The sequence below is a fragment of the Leptodactylus fuscus genome, chromosome 4 (assembly GCF_031893055.1).
Source record: "Leptodactylus fuscus isolate aLepFus1 chromosome 4, aLepFus1.hap2, whole genome shotgun sequence".
Classification (NCBI taxonomy): Eukaryota; Metazoa; Chordata; class Amphibia; order Anura; family Leptodactylidae; genus Leptodactylus; species Leptodactylus fuscus.
The window spans coordinates 162,302,427-162,320,519 of record NC_134268.1 but is presented as its reverse complement, the minus strand read 5'-3'; the positions used below and the strand labels follow the sequence as shown (position 1 = coordinate 162,320,519).

The window sequence follows — 18,093 nt, the reverse complement described above, 5'->3', positions numbered from 1 at the left end:
GCTTTAAGTGCTTGTTGTATTGATGTGTATGTATTGTGACATGAATCTCTCCTTGTCTGGTCTGGTTCACTGACCCCTCTACTTCTTTGTGTAATGGCACAATGTAATGAACATTGCAGATGCAAGTAACTGTTTCTCTTCTTGTAGGACCATTTGTTTTAGTGTACATTTTTAGGCAGCATCTTAGAAGCCCTGTATCTATCATAATGAAATGACTACGATCTGTTTCAGCCAAAAAGCCTAATCTGGGGTCCTATAAGACTCTTAAAGGGAACCTGTCACCATGAAAATGCAGTCTAATCTGCGGGTATCCTGTTATAGATCAGGAGGAGCACAAGAAATTGATATATAGGTTTGTGGGAAAAGATTCCGTATAACTTGTCATTTACCCATTTATTTCTCTGTTCTTTCTATACTTAGGAGGAAAAATTAAGTCCAGTGGGCGGTCCTTACAGTGATTGACAGCTGTCTCAGTGCGCGCAGTCATATAGAGGAGGCTGTCATTTACTATTAGGACCGTCCACTGGACTCTATCCCTTCTTCTATGTATAGAAATAACAGATAAATTAATAAACTACAAGTTATACAGAATTTTTTTCACACAACCCTATATATCCATCGGCTCAGGCACCCCCCCGCTCTATAACATGATGCCTACATATTAAATTGCTGATGTCATGCTGACAGATTCCCTTTAATGAATATAACGCTCAGAGCTGATTTTCCTTTATATAGATTTCCACATCATAACACATTCCTGCTATCTACAACTACCACTAGGGGGAGCTTGGGATCTATCTGCATACTGGTCATGCTTTGAAGCAAGTATAGGTACCTCCAGCAAGGGTTAACTCCACTGAGACCAACCAAACAGGGAACAAGTTAGCAGGCCGATGAGTTATTTTAATTGAACCATGCTGTGTCAGGTCAGGGGCCGATGATTTATTAACTGGTTTGCTCCTTCCCTGCCCTGACGCAGCACTAGCATGAGGATGGTTTCTTCAGATTACTCATTGGTCCGCTTGCTTATTCCTGTCTGCCCGTTCTCTGGAGAGTTAACCCTTGCTGGAGTTACCACTACTTGCTTCCCCCAAGCACAATCAGACAAATATAACTCTTGTACCCCTGCATTAGAGCTTCTCCCCCCTAAAAAAAAAAAAAAAAAAAAAAAAAAAGAGCTTTCTGGCCCCTGGTATACAGTAGTCCCCTAAACTTCCTCTACTGATGGCTGCAGATAGTAAGAGTTTTGCCATTACTTATCTCTGTGGGAGATTTAGCGCTTGGATCTCTGACTGCTAAGTAGATTTGTTATGAAATTAATCTGCACTTATAATGTAATGTGTTTCCTGTCATTAGAAGTCACTGATTTTATTTTCCATCACTCAGGCTCAGTTGGAAGCACAGAAAGCAACTCAAGATTTCCAGCGTGCCACCGAGGTCCTCCGAGCAGCCAAGGAGACGATCTCTCTAGCAGAGCAGCGACTGTTAGAAGATGACAAGCGACAGTTTGATTCTGCATGGCAGGAGATGCTGAACCATGCCACACAGCGGGTGAGCCATAGAATGACTGGCTTCTGTTATAGAACTTATACTGTGGGTTATGTCCCAAAATACCTGAATTTGGTTCTTTCAACATTCTAACCCTTATGACCATCCTGTGATCTCATGGCACATGATGTTCTTGTAGATCTGGATGATAAAGAAGCCTTATGTACCTGATAGCTTATATTGTCTATGGTTTCTTTTGATGCTACTGAGTTTTTTCCTTGCTGAATGACAGCCCTATTCTTCATGAGATAATGCAGCGAGTGTACTGCTGTGAGTCAGTAGGCAACATAGTGTGGCGGGTCTGATTTACACAGTCATGTACAGATACTAGGGAAAGACATTGCTCCTAAAGGAATCAAACATTTTATGGCACATGTTAAGATTATGTAAGAAATATAAAAAGCTGAAATCATCTCCAGCGCCCAATTTACAGAAAAAATGGCGATCTGTACATGCTTCTTTGTTAACTTTTGACAGACTTTCTTCTGACGGATGGAATGGCATTCAGCAGTTTTATTGTAACCTAGCTCAACATCAGAAAAGCCACTTAAATGTAAATCATGCCAGAATATACAGTGGGGCAAAAAAGTATTTAGTCAGTCACCAATAGTGCAAGTTCCACCACTTAAAAAGATGAGGCGTCTGTAATTTACATCATAGATAGACCTCAACTATGAGAGACAAAATGAGAAAACAAATCCAGAAAATCACATTGTCTGATTTTGTAAGAATTTATTTGCAAATTATGGTGGAAAATAAGTATTTGGTCACCTACAAACAATCAAGATTTCTGGCTCTCACAGACCTGTAACTTCTTCTTTAAGAGTCTCCTCTTTCCTCCACTCATTACCTGTAGTAATGGCACCTGTTTAAACTTGTTATCAGTATAAAAAGACACCTGTGCACACCCTCAAACAGTCACACTCCAAACTCCACTATGGTGAAGACCAAAGAGCTGTCAAAGGACACCAGAAACAAAATTGTAGCCCTGCACCAGGCTGGGAAGACTGAATCTGTAATAGGCAACCAGCTTGGATTGAAGAAATCAACTGTGGGAGCAATAATTAGAAAATGGAAGACATACAAGACCACTGATAATCTCCCTCAATCTGGGGCTCCATGCAAAATCTCACCCGTGGGGTCAAAATGATCACAAGAACGGTGAGCAAAAACCCTAGAACCACGCGGGAGGACCTAGTGCATGAACTGCAGAGAGCTGGGACCAATGTTACAAAGCTTACCATCAGTAACACACTACGCCACCAGGGACTCAGATCCTGCAGTGCCAGACGTGTCCCACTGCTTAAGCCAGTACATGTCCGGGCCCGTCTGAAGTTTGCTAGAGAGCATTTGGATGATCCAGAAGAGTATTGGGAGAATGTCCTATGGTCTGATGAAACCAAACTGGAACTGTTTGGTAGAAACACCACTTTACGTGTTTGGAGGAAAAAGAATACTGAGTTGCATCCATCAAACACCATACCTACTGTAAAGCATGGGGGTGTAAACATCATGCTTTGGGGCTGTTTCTCTGCAAAGGGGCCAGGACGACTGATCCGGGTACATGAAAGAATGAATGGGGCCATGTATCGTGAGATTTTGAGTGCAAACCTCCTTCCATCAGCAAGGGCATTGAAGATGAAACGTGGCTGGGTCTTTCAACATGACAATGATCCAAAGCACACCGCCAGGGCAACGAAGGAGTGGCTTTGTAAGAAGCATTTCAAGGACCTGGAGTGGCCTAGCCAGTCTCCAGATCTCCACCCTATAGAAAACCTTTGGAGGGAGTTGAAAGTCTGTGTTGCCAAGTGACAGCCCCAAAACATCACTGCTCTAGAGGAGATCTGCATGGAGGAATGGGCCAACATACCAACAACAGTGTGTGCCAACCTTGTGAAGACTTACAGAAAACGTTTGACCTCTGTCATTGCCAACAAAGGATATATAACAAAGTATTGAGATGAAATTTTGTTACTGACCAAATACTTATTTTCCACCATAATTTGCAAATTCTTACAAAATCAGACAATGTGATTTTCTGGATTTGTTTCCTCATTTTGTCTCTCATAGTTGAGGTCTACCAATGATGTAAAGTACAGACGCCTCTCATCGTTTGTAAGTGGTGGAACTTGCTCTATTGGCGACTGACTAAATACTTTTTTGCCCCACTGTAAAAAGAAAAACTCTTATAACATTGAATCTGTCTACATTGACAAATTCTGTATTCTGGGTGGTTTTGCAGCACTGGAGTCCTGGGTTTGAATCTAACCAAAGACAACATCTGCAAGGAGTTTGTATGCTCTCCCCGTGACTGTGAACAGGGACGATGTGCACAATCTAACACCCACTATACATTAGAGTCAATTACCTTATAGGTATAGTTTTGGTGGGATTCGTACCTAGGATCTCAGTGGTTCATGACAACAATACTGACCACTGACCACCATGCTGCAATGAAACCATTTCAGATCTGTAAATGATAGTGGAAGCTTTTGTTAACAGTCTTATTGGTATTAACTACAATAACCCCTCAAATAAAATTAGAACGGTGTTTATTATGCATGACAAACACTATAAACCCTACAATTCAGTTGCCAGAATTCATGTTTTATGATCATCTCATCTCACAAAAACAAAAAAGGATTAAAAACTGATCAAAAAAGTCTTATACACTCACAAAATACAAAATGTTACTGGGGTAAGGCTAAAATCTGTTAGATCGTTAAACCAGAGATATGATTCCAGGAATATTTATTTGAGCCATAAATTCAAAATCTGCAAAAAAACAAAAAAAAAAGTGATATTTATTGAGGGTTTTTGCAGTATTGATGTGACTTGTTAGGGGTTAATGTCTGTAGGTGCTGGAACACTCCTCTCCCCAGTGTTACCAGCGGTGGCTGTTGTGTACAGGTCCTATGGTTTATGTGAGGTGACATCTGCAGCCAATCACAGTCATCGGTGGTGACCACTGAGACCTATGCTTGGCTACAGCGGTCTCCTCAAATAATTGGGACCTCAGTTGAATGACCTGGATACAGAAGTTTCCACTGGAAATGGAGGTCCAGGAAGAAGCAAGTACTTTTCTAAAGGCCCCATTTGCTGCACCTTTACAAGTTTAAAAAAAAAAAAAAATCTGAGATATTTTTTGGGCAGAATGTTTTATACAGTGATGTTTACATTCCAGGTTATGGAGGAAGAGCAAAAGAAGACACGCAGTGAACTAGTACACAAAGAAACCGCGGCTAAATATAATGCGGCCATGGGAAGGATGAAACAATTGGAGAAGAAATTAAGGAGAAGCATCAACAAATCTAAGTATGTGTATACAAGGCATAAATACAGCTATATCAGGGTAACACTGGAAGCTCACGGCATAGGAAGGGCTTCCAGATGTATAGAAATATGCTTAAAGAGGACCTTTCACCATATCCGGGCACAGGCAGTTCTATATACTGCCAGAAAGCTGACAGTGCGCTGAATTCAGCGCACTGTCGGCTTTCCCGATCTGTGCCCGGTGTGAAGAGCTTACGGCCCGGTACCGTAGCTCTTCTATGGTCAGAAGGGCGTTTCTGACCATTAGCCAGAGACGTCCTTCTGCCTCGCGGCGCCAATCGCACTGTGCTGTGGAGCCGGGAGGAACGCCCCCTCCCTCTGCTCACACAGCTTGTCCGTAGACGAGCATTATCAGGAGAGGGAGGGGGCGTTCCTCCCGGCTCCACAGCACAGCGCGATTGGCGCCGTGAGGCAGAAGGACGTCTCTGGCTAATGGTCAGAAACGCCCTTCTGACTGTAAAGCGCTACGGTACCGGGACCGATAGCGCTTTACACCGGGCACGGATCGGGAAAGCCGACAGTGCGCTGAATTCAGCGCACTGTCAGCTTTCTGGCAGTATATAACACTGCCTGTGTCCGGATATGGTGAAAGGTCCTCTTTAATATCCGTATAATACATTTTACAATTTTCTACTATTTGTGTTCAGTTTCTCACTGTTTACAAACATTTAATTTTTCGGCAGTAACAAAAAAAAAAAAAAATACACGTAGCGGTTGCAGACATGGACAAAACTAGTCATGAGAATGGCGCACAATTGTATCCAGTCTATCATAATGTATTTAGCTTCACAGAGCATTGCCAGTTTGTTACAATGTATCTGTATACTATACCCTTTACTATCCCTGTTATGTTATGCTGACTCTGGTCACTGGACTGTAATGGCCGTATGGCTGCGCTACTGAACCTGCACACACAATGAACAATTCAGGAATTTCCATAAACCTGGTTACAAATGACGACTTCATTGATTTCGGCTTTGATGTGAAGAATTCTGATGTGCCGACTGCAGAAATTTCCCTTGTGAATAAGAGCAAAAATAGATTGTGTGGCTGGCTGGGCGACATTTTGTGTACAGCGCTATGAAGTTGTGTGGTGTTATGTAAAAAGTGCGAAATGGAATAAAATAAACCTTGGTTAGAAAAATGTCAATATGAGATTATACAGTAGAAGAACATTGGATGCTAACAGTTTATCTTAATGGGATAAAGATGCAGACATGAAGTGAAAGTGATGGACCGGTATGGTTATATTTATCAACGTGTTACTATTATATACATATTACTGTAATATACGTATTAGACTCCGTGTTACTGTTCTATACATATCAGACTGTGTTGCTGTTCTATATGTATCAGACTCTGGATTACTGTTATATACGTATCAGACTCTGGATTACTGTTATATACGTATTAGACTCTAGAATACTGTTATATACGTATTAGACTCTAGAATACTGTTATATACGTATTAGACTCCGTGTTACTGTTATATACGGATTAGACTCTAGATTACTGTTATATACGTATCAGACTATGTGTTACTGTTATATACGTATCAGACTCTAGAATACTGTTATATACGTATTAGACTCTGGATTACTGTTATATACGTATCAGACTCTGGATTACTGTTATATACGTATCAGACTCTAGAATACTGTTATATACGTATTAGACTCTAGATTACTGTTACCGTATATACGTATTAGACTCTGGATTACTGTTATATATGTATTAGACCCTAGATTACTGTTATATACGTATCAGACTCTAGATTACTGTTATATACGTATAGACTATGTGTTACTGTTCTATATGTATTAGACCCTAGATTACGGTTATATACGTATCAGACTCTAGATTACTGTTATATACGTATTAGACTATGTGTTACTGTTCTATATGTATTAGACTCTGTTCACATCTATGACAAATTCTGATTGAGGGCCCATTATATAAGACTACCATGTGATATATTGCCCATACATTGCTCCCATTAGTGACATTATAAAATGTAGTCATAGTGGCCACTACCTGGAAACAAATGTATCCAGGTGTTTTTAGTGCTTTTAGCTTTTATCACTTATGTTTGTTCACACATCCATTGGGCCTTCTGTTCCTATCGGGGAGCTGTGGCACTGTGATAGATCTTTTATATGGTGGGCCCCAACAAAACCTGACGACCCCATTGATTTCTTCATTTGTCATTGCTTTCTGTCATTTTGGCTTCAGGAATAGTGCTGTGAGCTGTCCTTGCTGCCAAATCTGACAAAAATGCAGACGACTGGAACCACAAGTGTGAATATTACCTTATAGTTTACATGTACAACAAGGCAATTCCTGTCATACAGATGACGGTATCAAGGCTTGCGTTGACCAGTGTGTAGTTCAGATGGACACGTACATTGTGTTGTTGTGTTAGGCTCTCTCTTATACTCTATAATTAGATGGATTACTTATGGCGGTGATGAAGCCCCAGAGACAACGTGGCCCCTCTGCTCATCTGTGTCTATTAATACACTCGCTTCTCTGCCAAGATAGCTTTGAGATATTCATGCTATTTTGGGTTTGGGAACAAGTCACATCTGGGGTCAGCTATGGAGAAAGAAGCTTTTTACTCTTCAGTTGAATGGATGATGGACGTCGCGGTTTCGTGTTTTCTAGATGCAATCCCAGATTAATAAGAATAACCCGAGCTTGACAAATGCATTTATAATGTACAGAAGGGGCAGAAAATAAACTAATTTATTTCTGCTCAAAGGTGTCAATTGTGTGATCTGTACATATGTGGCCAGCTCATACAATGTTTCTTAGAAATTCCTATATGGAGGGTTGATAGGACTACACCATGACTACATGACTGCTGCTAAGCTGTTTCTTTGCCTGCAGCTTGTATGACATTTTCATGCATTTTTAATAAACTTTGCAAATATTTCCACCAAAATAAACTTTGTCCCCAAATTTAAAACAATACAGGTTGCAAAGGAATTATGCAAAAGCTATCCAATGCTTTCTATATAGAACCATGTTTTTTTTTTGCATATTTTGCCAGTTCTCTGCTTGCTGTCAGTGAATGAAGCATTATTATATGTCTGCCCAGATCACTGCCCACTGATACACATACACAGATCCACTGCAGACCAGCGTGCTGCCAACTATCATATGCACAGCATGTCCTCAAGACTCTGTGGAGGTTTGTGACCCCATTCACAGGAATGGGCCTGTGACCACTCCACCACCTCTGAACACGGTCTATGTGTACTGGAGCTCTTTCCTGCAGGTTTCTGTTCATACACAGCAAGCAGAGATCTGGAGAAAGTGAAAGTATATTGGAAAGGTGCCGAACTTTTCATAATGTGGTAACCTTTACTAAATGGGGAGAAAATTCCAGCGAATTTAGGTGGAACATATTTTTCCTATGTATGTATGTATGTATGTATGTATGTATGTGGTCAGTTATCCAATACATGTGTTATATGTATAATATTACATTTTTCCATTCAGAATTGTTGCTATACAGTATAATGGGGGTCACCGGAAAAGAACAGTTACTCTTCTGTATCACTGTATAGGCCAGCATTGTGATGGCGTACAGAAAAGCTATAAATCCTCTCCTGCCTGTATTCAGTATTGTCATATGGGAAGGTTTCTTTACATGATGTTCTTATTGTCAGACTATGATGCCTGTGGAGTGCACGGTCCTCTCTCCATGGCGTAGTGTTATATTCTTGCTGGTCACGGATCTCATTCTCCGTCACCGGTGTTTCTGCTGTTCTCTGTGCATGTCTTTTTAATAACCTAGTTTTCTTTTCATGTTCTCTGTACAGACCCTATTTTGAAATGAAGGCAAAGTATTACCTGCAGCTTGAGGTATGTACACACTAGAATTCCTAGTACACCAATGACATGCAGCATTTCTAAAGGGAATCCAAGCTTAAAGGGAATGTATCACCTTTTCTATTTTTATAGTGAAATATATCTTTTTTTTTTATTTATTTTTTTATAACCGTTTCTTGTTTTCTGATTGTGTGGTTTCCTCCCACACTCCATAGACATACCGATAGGGAATGTAGACTGTCTGTAAAGCCCTGCAGAATATGATGATGCTATAGAAGTAAGATAAATAAATAATAATTCGATTTTTCTGTACATGATTATGGGGGCTGCCATCTTGTCTGAGCTTCTCCCCTGCTCTATTAACAACATTTAGTGATATGTTTTACAGAAAAGTCATTGCCAAAGGCAGAAATAGTCTAGGGACAACTCATCGAGGTTCACAGGAGAGTTTTCTAGGCGTGCTAAGTTGCTGGAGGGGAAGGAAATAAGTTGTGACTAGTGTTGAGCAAACCCAAACTGTAAAGTTCGGGTCCGTGCCAAACTTCGTGGGTTTAGGTACACAAACCTGAACTTCAGCTTAAATTTTGGGTTCGGCTCATCCCTAAAGCTGGTTGATTGACTTTTGAGCAGTAACCATGACTGCGTGTGTTCCCATACTGTGTCCTAGCGCATACTTTGCCTCACATGATGGCTCAGTATCTGGCGACACATCTCCTGGTACTGAGAGATGAGTCCTCCCCATTCAATTTCTGGGTTGGTAAATTAGACATGTGGCCAGAGCTTGGCTTCTATGCCATGGAGGTGCTGGCCTGTCCTGTGGCAAGTGTCCTATCAAAACATGTTTTCACCTCAGGGGTGTCATCACCAATGAGGCACTGCCTATCCACAGCCAACATGGACATACTTAAGTTCATTAAGAGGAACCAGGCATGGCTCCCACAGGACTAGGCTGCGTCAGTGCCTGAGTGAATGGTTAAAATGTTGGCCACCTCCTTATCCTCTGCCTCATTCAGTTACACCGCCACATCCACCTCTACCTCTTCCCCCTGGACCTTTACCACCTGTTTCAAAATGATTATTTTATTTTGTTTTAAATATTTTTTTTTTCTTTTTTTCTTTTCTTTTTTTAATTTTATGTTGTGATTTTAAGTACTTTCCCTACTCCATTTTTTGCAGGGCACTTGCTCTATTATTACCCCCATTTTGCAGCACTCCTCCCCTAACTATTGCCATTTTTAGGTCACCCAATGGGGTTCAAGTTTGGGTCCAGTTCGGGTACCCAAACCAAACTCATCGGACGTGAACTTTGATGATTTCGCTCAATACTAGCTGTGACATCTGTTACCAGTAGTGGTTTCAATGATGGGTATTATGAGGTGCTATCTATAAAGGTGTTACCTTCTATTGTAATTCTGTTTGTCTTGTTTGTGATGTAATTGAAATGATGGCCGCAAAGAAAACCACTACAGAATTGGCAAATGTCAGTCTATTATAAGGCATGGTGGCCAGGGTCAAAATTGCAGAATTTAGTATTTTTTCTCTTTAAACTGTAGATATATTACATTCAAACAAAATCAGAAATTATTAAAAAATACATACAGCATTAGTGGGTATTTAGAAATAATTGTAATCTTTGTTGATATGGTTTGTGTGTGCCACGATAAACAGCATTTGCAAAATGAAATTGAATAGGAACATGTAATATAATAGCTAGATGGGAAGTTAAATACTTATTTAAGCCCTTGGTTTAACTAGGTCTGACGTCTAGCATTCCAGTAAATGGAAGCTGAGAAAGCTGCGGTAAAGTTGTACGGCTCTGTACACTCTGTAAATACACTCTCTCCAGTCTGAATGTAGGCCATCAATATCAACTTTTGGACAATCCCTTCAACATCATTTGTCATGTTCCCCAACCTTTTGCAGCTATATTTAGTTTAAGTCAAAGGTCACTGCAGTTGAAGACCAAATTGCCTGGGAGCTTCTTAAAATGGAGATTTGCATGACTGGCAGATAGCAGACGAGTCTGCCACCATGGCTGCTGTGGAGTTTGTTGCCAGTGTAATTATATTTGTTTTCTTGTATACATTGTTTAAGCGTTTGTATAGTTGGCGCCCACTTGTGGCAGTTCCAGGCAGTCAGAATTTTAGTATTTTAAAGTGAACCTGTCATATGAAAATGCTGTGTTGTCTGCAGGCATCATGTTATAGAGCAGAGGAGCGGAGCAGATCAATATTTTAGTATTGTGTGAAAAGATTCAGAATAACATGTCATTTATTCATTGAAATTTCTCATTTCTATGTAGAGAAGTCAAGTAGGCGGTCCTATCTGTGACTGACAGCCTCTCCACTATGACGGTGCAAACAGACGCAGCTGTCAATCACTGACAGGACCGCCTACTTGGCTATAAATGATAAATGACAGGTTATACTGACTCTCTTGCCACAAGACTATATATCATTCTGCTTTATATCCTCCTGGTCTATAACATACTACCTACAGATTGGACAATGTTTTCCGTGTGACTGGTTCCTTCTAAAAAGGTATGCCAAGATATATACTTATATGTAGTCAAGAACAGTTGTCTTCTGAGCAGCAACGCAAATATGTTACGACAACTTCTGTGTCTTGGGGACCGCTGTGACAGATTTGCTCTCGGCAGTGTTACTCTCCATACAGCATATAAACCTACTTCAGAGCATCACTTCTAGGAAGACTTGAGATGTGACAGCCAAAGTGCCACTAAACAATAGAGCAGCACGTGAACAATATCCGCAAGGAGACGGCTTCCATTTATTTACAGTACATAGCTCCAAACCTTCAGACTTCTCCAGATGGGTGGCATCTGCAGTGTTGGACCAACATCTAGTGATGGTATATACTTGCATTATGTCATCATTCCACAAGGTGGGAACAAACATTTAATGATGACCTCTCTATTTCTAGCAACTAAAGAAAACTGTGGATGATCTTCAAGCCAAGCTTTCTCTGGCTAAGGGTGAATACAAGACTGCCCTGAAGAATCTTGAGATGATCTCTGATGAGATACATGAGCGAAGGCGATCTTCAGCTATGGGCCCCAGAGGACGTGGTGTTGGAGCAGAGGGTAGCAATTCAGTAGAAGATCTTTCAGCGTGCAAACTGGAATCGGACACAATTTCCAGTAAGTGTTATTTTCCTCATTCTGTTGCGATCTCTCCGTTCAATTGAAAACAGTAGGAGACAGAATCCACCCCCAAATCTGTGGCACATTCCGCCGTGTGAACATACCCTTAGTGTCTGCTTTGTCATGGATCTCGCACTGCATTCTGGTTTCAGAAACCATAATGCAAATATGCAGAGTCCAGCGTCGTATATTCAATTTCTCTAAAGATGTATTAAAGGGCTTTTCCGAGAGTCAGTGTTTGAGGGAGTGCTGCAGCCTTTCCAATCAAGCACAGCGCCATATATTTCATAGTGGCTGTGAAAAGTATTGCAGCTGAGCCCCTTTATTTGAATGGCACATAGATACTAACATGCCTCATGATGAATGAACACTGGCTTCAACTCCTGGGGTTTAGACCCCCAACAGTCAGATATTGAACCAACATTTTTAAATGCATTTATATAGAAAGGCAAAGCAAAATGGTGTTCGTCTGGACTTTTACCTTCAGTCGGTGGCGTAACTAAAGTCTGTGTTCTCTGGTACAAACTTTTGTCTGGGGCCCCCTACCCCCTTCCCTAAAGCAAATTCTTGTTGGTGACTGTTGCAGGTTCTGCAGCGATATCTCAGATACTTGAAAGGTATACAGGTGTAGGACCCACAACTGCAGTTAGCAATAATACAGTGAGTGAGCATCAAAGTGTCTGGCGTATAAACAATACTAGGACAGTATTTTATGCTCCCACACAGTATTATATGCCCCGCAGTGCCCCCCCCCCCCCCCCACTGTATGATATTCCCCATAGAGCTGGTGCTATTATTATAATATGGGGTCTCCTCAGACACCATAAAATAAATAGAAGCCCAGGAGAGGTGAGTATAAGTGTGTTTTTTATTTGTAGTTATCTCCCCTGGACTAGCATCAATTGGAAAGGGACCTGGCGATAGCCAGACCCCTCTCCATTAAAAATATGTATAGCAATCGGGGAATCGAGCTTTCCCCGACCACTATCATGGTGACTGAGGCTCCAGCCATTTCCACCTGGCCGCTAGCCCTCTACGGCTCTGGTCGCATTCCCTATGACCATGTTGGTTACGTCACTGCCTTCAGTCATTTTACAAGATAGGCATATTACAGATCTCACACTATTCTTCCAGACTATGCTTGGTAAATAAATCACAAGTCTTATTTCTGCAGTCAAAACATGGCATCCTGTATTTCCAGTGCAATGGGATGACCTGACAAAAGCGAGTCAAGTGATCTGTTTGTTCTGCCGCACAGGAAAGAGCCGGCCTTGTCGTCTGCATGGCTTTTTCTGTTTGTTTACTGGAGAAGGATTTGGTTGTTCTGGAGAATGCTCTGCTCCTCTTGTCTATTTTCTGACATAACAAGGTTTCCAGATGGCAGTTCATTCTCAACACAAAATGTTTATCGGGATGAAGAATCCAGTGTATTCCTAATTAGATTTGGCTCCTATCAGAGCTGCACTTCTTTATAGTCCTAGTACTTGTTCAATTGGATACTTGTGGTTTAGATCTTAAAGGGGTTGTCTCCTCTTTAATGCCAGAATACTAGGATATGCTACTAATACTCACACAGCAGAGCTGACTCCTGCCCACCATGCCAGCTGGGGTAGGGAAGCCGCATATTTCTCTTTTAATGATCCCGGCTTGACTTTGTCTGGGTGGCCACATAGAGTATTGTGCCGGTTATTCACCATTAATGTGCATTTCCGAAACTTTCATTATAATGTTTGGAAAGATCTGAGACCAAGCACCCCCAGCGATCTGCTTTACTTTGAAGCTGACACGCAGATAGCAGAGCAGGAATCTGACAACTCTGTTCTCTGTGTAGTGGCTGATCCGAGTCACTGCAGCTTGACTTCCATACAAATGAATGGTGGCGGATTTGCTTAACCTGGTTTGGCCACTACACAGAGAACAGAACTGTCTGCTTCTTGCTCCATTCTCTGTATCAGCTGCTGAGAATATTTATTTAGTATTCTGATGTTGGTGGCTGATCCTAAACATGGCTTATATGTTTGTTTTTTTGTTTTGTTTTTGTTTGTTTGTTGTTTTTTTTTTTGGGGGGGAGGGGTTGTCCAGTTTGACAAATGTTACTGTTTGCATGATAAAAAATTGTACAATTTTCCAATATAATTTCTGTATTAATTCCTCGCAGTTTTCTAGATCTCTGCTTTCTGTCCTTCATTCTGCTTTCTTCCATTGAATAAAAATCAGTCCATGGTCATGTGATGGACACAGGTGTCGCTCGTTACAGTCACAGCATAGTAATCCGACATCTGCCTGGTAACGAGCTCTGCACCTGTGACCATCACATGACCATGGACCATAAATCACATGACCATGGACTGTATATCACATGACCATGGACCGTACATCACATGACCATGGACTGAGTTTTATCCACTAGAAGTAACAGAATGAATGACAACAAGCCGAGATCTAGAAAATCATAAGAAATTGATACAGAGAGTATATTGGAAAATTGTAGGAATTTTCATTATACGAGCAATAACGTTTGTTTTTCAATATTTGTCTGAAATTGGACAACCCCTTTAAGCCTCCGTTTAAGTGTATAAATTGCTGACACTTTTGTTTAGAACACAAGGGCATACTTTTTATTTGTATCCTGTTCTGTCTCAGGCTGCCAGCTGTATTGATTTAAATTAAAGGGGTTGTGAAAGAAAAAAAAATAAAACTTACTAGTGCATTCCCTGCAATGGATACGCTTTATTACTAATACATAAAGAGTTCCCTTGGAAACCCAATAATTACATTTGCAGGGTGTGTTGTGAGGTCACTGACTTAACTCTACTCCCAATGCAGGTCCATAGAGTAGAGCAAAGTTGTCATGTGATTCACGGTTGGCGGTCTCTGGCTATCCTACCCATTTCATGTCCCATAATCAAAAGATGGGGCTGCATACAAGTGTGGGGCTAGTTCTTTTGGTAGTTTTACAATAAGACCATTACCTTTAATCCCTAAAGTCCTGCATGGTAGCTTCTGGGTGAACAGTCTGTTGCCCATTGGCTTCTCTACCATTCTTCTTTGTAGACCTTTTTCCACATTTTCTTCCAGCCCATTCCCATTTATGACTTATGGTTGTAAAAATATTGCAAAACCGCCCTCAAGGTTTGTGCTCTAAATATATATATATGCATGTATAATTTTTTATTTTTTTTTCTTTTGCAGTGACCTCAGAGGTGTTTGACGATGACAATCTCAGCAGTTTGGTTTCAGAAGAAGACTCTGAGACTCAGTCTTTATCAAGCTTTAGCTCTGGCCCAACAAGTCCCTCGGAAGTTCTGAGTCCTTTTCCTCCTGCAAACCGACCTGGCAGCTTAGATTTGTCAAGCCCTATGTCTCTTTCTGAATTTGGGCTGATATCTCCTGTCCTTGGTCCCCGCAGTGAATGCAGCGGAGCATCCTCACCTGAGTGTGATGTGGAAAGAGGTAAGTCAGATAACCTAAAACAGTCATGTTGTCTATGAATAGGCGGATTCTACAGAATGTCTGCAGAATAATAACAAGAGAAGGCATAGTAACTAAAATATTACAGTATATTTCGGAGGACTCCTCTTAGATTAGATCTGCCTAGAGACTGCAGCAGAATGTAAGGAACCCCATAATAGCTCAGTGCGCTTCCTTGGTCACAGCCAGCGTGCAGTGCAGATAGCACAGCATTATGGGACGTATTGAAACAGGGCAAGAGCTAGAAAATGTGTTTTGTAATGCGTATCTCCAGTTAATCTCCATATCTTCACATGTACTATACATTTATAAAGATAAGAACCTTTGTAATATCTCTTACTAAAGTATAAGGTTTCCTCCTCCGTCCCTTCACTCAGACTCTGATGTCTACTAGCACCCATACCTGTATCCAAACTACAAACTACACCCATACCTGTATCCAAACTCCTACATAGACGTCTATTGAGCAGGAGGGGAAAGGGAAGGCTGTTCCTGGCTAGTAATCTGCTGTGGGCTATAAAGAAAGAATCCTTGTCAGTTTTTTCAAACTTTTTTTTCTTTTGGCATCCCTCAAGCTGTCCTGCTGCTGAACTTGTTCCTCACACCGTGCCTGTGATTGTTCGGGCATCTCAGCAGCTTGCTGGGCCGCCATATAATGAGCGTGTTTTTGGCGTTGATGATTTACCTGCTCCTGCATTTCGGCAGCTGTAAAGCTGGCCTGCCTCTGAACTCGTGTGCCCGTGATTATTCCGGCATCTCAGCAGCTTGCTGGGAAGCCATATAATGATTGTGTTGTTGGTGTCAATCATCTCCATACTCCGGCGTTTCGGCAGCTCTCAAGCTGGCTTGGCACTGAATTTGTTCCTCGCACCATGCCTGTGATTGTTCCGGCATCGCAGCAGCTCGCTGGGACGCCATATAACGAGTGTGTTGCTGGCGTCGATGATCCCCCTCAGCTTCACTGGAGGAGAACTCTGTTGATTTCTGGCTACTTTCATAGCTCTCGTTGTTTGTGACAAATTATATTCTCTTTTTCCAGGCATTTTTAAAATTGGCAAACTGCTAATTTGGATTAAGGGGTTTTCCCATCCAGTGTGTCAGCAATGCCTGGAGCAGATCAGATAATATGCAAATACATGTACACAATCCACTGAGGGTTAGCGTGTGTTTACACAGAGAGATAACAGCCCTGGCTTTGTCAGAATCTGAGATAAGCTGCTGCTAAGAGCAGGTTAATATAGTATATGAATATAAATTCATAACAGTCATGAAGCCATGTCATTTACCGGGATAAAAAGTAGCCTATGTGTTAATCAAGGTTACAAACTATCTATATGCCAAATTTCCTTCATATCCGTCCAGCCGTTTTTGCGTGATTGAGTAACAAACATCCAAACTTTTTTTTTTATAAATATATATAATAATATAATAATAATAATATAATATATATATATATATATATATATATATATATATATATATATATATATATATATATATAATATATGTAATATATAAATAAATAGTAGGATAATATTAAAAGCTTAACTGCTCGTAGAATGATTTTCTGCACATAGTGTGTGATATGGTCTCTGGATAACACGTTTACATGTTTTCTGTCACTTCTTTATAGGCAGTCGGGCCGAAGGTTCGGAGAATAAAGCCCAGGACAGAATAAACAATAACAGTAGCAGTAATATTCTAAAATCCAGAGCTTTGCCTGTGCTGGACAACAAGATGAAGCGACTGTCTTTGGAGCGTGCAGACATTGAAAGCAGTGCAGATATAAAGAAGTGTCCGCGCTCTCAGTCCCTCGCCGCACCAGTGCTGGTCAATGCAGTGTGAACAATGTGACATACGGATTACAGAGCAGACTGTGTGCCAACAACTTTCTCTGGGCACATGCTGTGCCTACTGCTGGGACGTAACCTGGTTTTAAAGATGGATGCGTAGCATGAGCTAGTGTGATGAAGCAAGTACAGATGGCTTTGCCAGCAGGCGGCTGCTATACTGTTTGCTGCCCTTATTCAACATTATATCCTGATATTAGAAGAGAAGAGCAGAATATCCATAATCAGAGCAATAATAGAAGCAATGCATCTGAGAGTCTTTGCCAAATGGGAGAAATCCCAAGATGACTGTTTGTAACAAGGTTTTCTGTTTCTTAAGTCTTTGCTATATACGACTGTGTTCTTGAGTGGTGAAGCCGAGATTCTGCGGTCCAGTGTATAATATGCACATATGTTCTCCATTGAATGTCACTGTCATGTAACACTTCAATGTGAACTAGGCATTAGCTGGATCATATATACAATTTTCTTCAACTTGAGTCAAGTTACATAGATGCCATTACTCATATCTGGTCCTGTGCACTTTCTCCAACTACTTGATTTATATTAGTACTGTATCTATCTGCATCACCAGCCATCGGTTCCTCCATGTAGCCATTGTTTCTTGTGAGCATCTACCCACCAGTATAGGAAGTCTGGTGGTTGTATATATCCAAAACCACTCCGAGTCAGAGTAACCCCCGATCTGCCCCAATAAAATCAGTTCATGTGTTTTCCTATTGAGATATCCTGCTAAATGTGCTGCATCAGCATTTTCACACATGATCACCTAACCAACCTACATATTATATGACGCACATCTTTAGTTAAAAAATAAAAGAACAAATCCTATTCTGAAAATTGCACTTTCTCATTTTTTAGTATGACTTTATACTCTGCTACATTACAAAT

At 41.0% G+C, this 18,093-nt stretch overlaps 1 protein-coding gene across 1 annotated transcript in view; it reads left to right on the top strand.

The window, feature by feature from the left end:
- SH3BP5 (SH3 domain binding protein 5) overlaps window positions 1-18,042 on the top strand; it is a 48,225-nt gene extending 30,183 nt beyond the window's left edge. The window contains exons 4-9 of the mRNA XM_075271299.1: window positions 1,387-1,551; window positions 4,733-4,863; window positions 8,709-8,751; window positions 11,662-11,878; window positions 15,074-15,334; window positions 16,986-18,042. Coding sequence (XP_075127400.1) covers window positions 1,387-1,551; window positions 4,733-4,863; window positions 8,709-8,751; window positions 11,662-11,878; window positions 15,074-15,334; window positions 16,986-17,197 — 1,029 coding nt within the window. The 3' untranslated portion in view covers window positions 17,198-18,042. The remainder of the gene's footprint in view (window positions 1-1,386; window positions 1,552-4,732; window positions 4,864-8,708; window positions 8,752-11,661; window positions 11,879-15,073; window positions 15,335-16,985) is intronic.
- The last annotated feature ends 51 nt before the right edge of the window (window positions 18,043-18,093 follow it).